This window comes from Penaeus monodon, chromosome 7, assembly GCF_015228065.2.
Source record: "Penaeus monodon isolate SGIC_2016 chromosome 7, NSTDA_Pmon_1, whole genome shotgun sequence".
Taxonomy (NCBI): domain Eukaryota; kingdom Metazoa; phylum Arthropoda; class Malacostraca; order Decapoda; family Penaeidae; genus Penaeus; species Penaeus monodon.
This window is the reverse complement of record NC_051392.1, coordinates 1,632,907-1,637,756: the sequence shown is the minus strand read 5'-3', so window position 1 is coordinate 1,637,756 and position 4,850 is coordinate 1,632,907. Positions and strand designations below refer to the sequence as shown.

Below are 4,850 nucleotides of genomic sequence, written 5' to 3'. Positions count from 1 at the left end.
AACACCTTTCCACACTCCACGCAACCACCACCATTTCTCCACCTCCCGCAGACCACCACCATTTCCACCTCCCGCAGACCACCACCATTTCCACCTCCGCAGACCACCACCATTTCACCTCCCGCAGACCACCACCATTTCCAACTCCAGCAGACCACCACCATTTCCACCTCCCGCAGACCACCACCATTTCCACCTCCCGCAGACCACCACCATTTCCACCTCCCGCAGACCACCACCATTTCCACCTCCCGCAGACCACCACCATTTCCACCTCCCGCAGACCACCACCATCTCCACCTCCTTGAGACCACCACCATCTCCACCTCCTTGAGACCACCACCATCTCCACCTCCTTGAGACCACCACCATCTCCACCTCCTTGAGACCACCACCATCTCCACCTCCTTGAGACCACCACCATCTCCACCTCCCGGAGATGATGACTCCCCGTCTTCGTGGGAAGACGGGGATGATGTGGCAAGTTGGATGTTTCATTGCCAAAAGATTTACTTGACTGAATGTAGTAATCAGTGTTCCTTTTCTTTCTAGTTTTATATATATATATATATATATATATATATATATATATATATATATATTATATATATATATATATATATATATATATATTTTTTTTTTTTTTTTTTTTTTTTTTTTTTTTTTTTTTTTTTTTTTTTTGGGGGGGGGGGGGGGGCGCCTTAGAGGTTTCGTTCTGTGGGTTCGGGGAGGGGACAGAGGCTCGTGACAGCAAGAGAGAAGAGAGTAGGGTGAGTTTCCAGGGAATGACGTCTGGAAAACATGTAGGGGATTTTTTTCTTTTCTTTTTTCCTTCCGTGATATCCACTGCGCTCTGCTGCGAGTGAGCCGTGACTGTGATGCTCGTGTGCGCCGCAGTGCCCGGGGCCGGACACTCCAGACGGTCAGCCGGTCTGGTCCGTTGCTCCGCCTTGGAAGGCCTCGCCGGTGCCAGGAAGCTCGTGTGCCCTTCGTCTCTCATCATTATTTCCCTCAAATATCACTTGCCTTCCATTTTTTTCAGATTGCAGACTACGCCGTCCCCAAGACATGGACGTGGTGAAGGAGGTCCCGGGCGTGGTGAAGGAGGTCCCGGGCGTGGTGAAGGAGGTCCCGGGCGTGGTGAAGGAGGTCCCGGGCGTGGTGAAGGAGGTCCCGGGCGTGGTGAAGGAGGTCTCGGGCGTGGTGAAGGAGGTCCCGGGCGTGGTGAAGGAGGTCCCGGGCGTGGTGAAGGAGGTCCCGGGCGTGGTGAAGGAGGTCTCGGGCGTGGTGAAGGAGGTCCCGGGCGTGGTGAAGGAGGTCCCGGGCGTGGTGAAGGAGGTCCCGGGCGTGGTGAAGGAGGTCCCGGGCGTGGTGAAGGAGGTCTCGGGCGTGGTGAAGGAGGTCCCGGGCGTGGTGAAGGAGGTCTCGGGTGTGGTGAAGGAGGTCTCGGGCGTGGTGAAGGAGGTCTCGGGCGTGGTGAAGGAGGTCCCGGGCGTGGTGAAGGAGGTCCCGGGCGTGGTGAAGGAGGTCCCGGGCGTGGTGAAGGAGGTCTCGGGCGTGGTGAAGGAGGTCCCGGGCGTGGTGAAGGAGGTCCCGGGCGTGGTGAAGGAGGTCCCGGGCGTGGTGAAGGAGGTGGGGAAGGTGGGGGGTGGTTCATCCCATAGACGAAGAGCCTCCACAGCCTGACAGTGGAGAAGAAGATCTGTGGGCAGAGGAAGATGTTCCTGTAAGTTCAGTGTTTCATTGCAAAAGTTTTCCTTTCCTTATATATATATATATATATATATATATATATATATATATATATATATATATATATATATATATATATATATACATACATATATATATATATATATACATATATATATATATATACATATATATATATATATATACATATATATATATATTTGGGGGGGGGGCGGACACTCCAGACGGTCAGCCGGTCTGGTCCGTTGCTCCGCCTTGGAAGGCCGCGCCAGGAAGCTCGTGTGCCCTTCGTCTCTGCTCTCATCATTATTTCCCTCAAATATCACTTGCCTTTTACTTTCCAATGTTTTTCAGACAGTTCTATTGAAGATAAAAGGAAGATTCCTGTGCCCCTGGGTGCTTCTGTGGAACCAAGTGAGGGGTCACGGAGGACGGAGGTCGAGAGCCCGGACCAGCTCGTGGGACACCACCATCTCCGGGAGATGACTTCCCGACCTTGTGGAGGTGGTGGTGGTCTCAAGGAGATGGCTCTCCTCCTTCCTCCGTGGCTCCACGGGCACCGAGGCTTTGTCTTTTCTCTCGTGAAAGCTTTTATCTGAAAAACATTGGAAAGTAAAAGGCAAGTGATATTTGAGGGAAATAATGATGAGAGACGAAGGGCACACGAGCTTCCTGGCGCGGCCTTCCAAGGCGGAGCAACGGCCCAGACCGGCTGACCTCTCCCCCTCCCCTTCCCCCTCCCTCCCCCTCCCTCCCCCTCCGAGGGGAGCCCGGCCTGTGCCGACTCCCGCCGACTCGCTCGCGTGTCGGCGGCCTCGGCGGAACCCGTGCTCGTGGCCCAGCCACAGCATGACCTCCGGGCGACAGTTGCAACTGCCCGGGCTGTGCGCCAACGCCGACCACGCGAGGCCCACACGTGTGTATGAGAGTACATGTTGTTTAGTGTTGGGGGTGGGTTTTCTGTCTATGTAGGTGTTGAGTGTGTATATATGTAGGTGTGTATATGTAAGTGTGCATATGTGATGTGTGATGTGTGTGTGTGTGTGTGTGTGTGTGTGTGTGTGTGTGTGTGTGTGTGTGTGTGTGTGTGTGTGTGTGTGTGTGTGTGTGATCTTCGTTCTACAAGAAAAATTTACTAACCCTCCTGCCGTAGCCTATTTTCTTGGGACGTTTCTTCCTCCTTGGTTTAGGCTCGGCCTGGAAAAAAAAGAAGAATCATCATGAAACAATGACTTAACACTTCACCCAACCCACATTCATTAAAAAACGACATATCACCAAGAGAGCGACCACCAATAATGTTCAAAGATAATAGTTTCTAAAAAGAAAAAATATGAAAGAATAATGTGTGGACACCTAAAGAGAACTACATAGTATAGAAATAGGAAATTTAACTTCACTCAAAAAAATGACAGAAATCATTAAAAAAAAATCTTAAAATATTTTCTATGGGAAACACAAGAACAGGACATACCAAATAAAGCATGTAATGACATCTTAAAAGAAAAAGAAGAGAGAAAACTTAATAAATGGAGGAAAAGGCTTACAATAACAAACAATTCGAAGAAAAGATTATGAGCAAAAGCTAGATTTACAATAACACAAAAAGGAATCATGGGAGAAGTTCTGTACTACATTGGATTTTAAAACCCCACCAAGAAAATGGAATTTTCCCAAGAAATAAACGGGAAAAACAACATCAATACAGACAACTAGATATCATTTAAGAATCAAGAATCCTAGGAGAAGAGGATCCAGGGGAGGCAACCAGTCTAAAGCCTAGAACTACAAGAAAAAGAACATTGTTTACATTGTCCTTTTGCAATGAAACACTGAACTTACAGGAACATCTACATCTGACCACAGATCTTCTTCACTGTCAGGCTCTTCCTCCTTCACCACGCCCGGGACCTCCTTCACCACGCCCGGGACCTCCTTCACCACGCCCGGGACCTCCTTCACCACGCCCGGGACCTCCTTCACCACGCCCGGGACCTCCTTCACCACGCCCGAGACCTCCTTCACCACGCCCGGGACCTCCTTCACCACGCCCGGGACCTCCTTCACCACGCCCGGGACCTCCTTCACCACGCCCGGGACCTCCTTCACCACGCCCGAGACCTCCTTCACCACGCCCGGGACCTCCTTCACCACGCCCGGGACCTCCTTCACCACGCCCGGGACCTCCTTCACCACGCCCGAGACCTCCTTCACCACGCCCGGGACCTCCTTCACCACGCCCGGGACCTCCTTCACCACGCCCGGGACCTCCTTCACCACGCCCGAGACCTCCTTCACCACGCCCGGGACCTCCTTCACCACGCCCGGGACCTCCTTCACCACGCCCGAGACCTCCTTCACCACGCCCGGGACCTCCTTCACCACGCCCGGGACCTCCTTCACCACGCCCGGGACCTCCTTCACCACGCCCGAGACCTCCTTCACCACGCCCGGGACCTCCTTCACCACGCCCGAGACCTCCTTCACCACGCCCGAGACCTTCACCACGCCCGGGACCTCCTTCACCACACCCGGGACCTCCTTCACCACGCCCGAGACCTCCTTCACCACGCCCGGGACCTCCTTCACCACGCCCGGGACCTCCTTCACCACGCCCGGGACCTCCTTCACCACGTCCATGTCTTGGGGACGGCGTAGTCTGCAATCTGAAAAAAATGGAAGGCAAGTGATATTTGAGGGAAATAATGATGAGAGACGAAGGGCACACGAGCTTCCTGGCGCGGCCTTCCAAGGCGGAGCAACGGCCCAGACCGGCTGACCTCTCCCCTCCCCTTCCCCCTCCCTCCCCCTCCCTCCCCCTCCGAGGGGAGCCCGGCCTGTGCCGACTCCCGCCGACTCGCTCGCGTGTCGGCGGCCTCGGCGGAACCCGTGCTCGTGGCCCAGCCACAGCATGACCTCCGGGCGACAGTTGCAACTGCCCGGGCTGTGCGCCAACGCCGACCACGCGAGGCCCACACGTGCCCACTGTGCTATCCCGGGGGCTCAGTCACGGCTCGCGGGCAGCAGAGCGCAGTGGACATCGCGGGCAAAGAGGAAAGAAAAACCTGCCCTTCCCAGCGTCGCTCCCCGGAAACCCGTCCTCGCTCTTCCTGCCACGAGCCTCTGTCCGCCACCCA

General features: G+C 54.2%; 1 protein-coding gene across 1 annotated transcript; it reads right to left on the bottom strand.

The window, feature by feature from the left end:
* Positions 1 to 2,747: 2,747 nt before the first annotated feature.
* LOC119574925 (MAGE-like protein 2) lies at positions 2,748 to 4,626 on the bottom strand. Its single transcript, XM_037922197.1, has 3 exons — positions 4,551 to 4,626; positions 3,556 to 4,379; positions 2,748 to 2,910 (listed from the first exon to the last, which is right to left on the bottom strand). The coding sequence occupies exons 1-3, from the start codon at positions 4,624 to 4,626 to the stop codon at positions 2,833 to 2,835; spliced, it is 978 nt and encodes a 325-aa protein (XP_037778125.1). The 3' UTR covers positions 2,748 to 2,832.
* Positions 4,627 to 4,850: the final 224 nt, after the last annotated feature.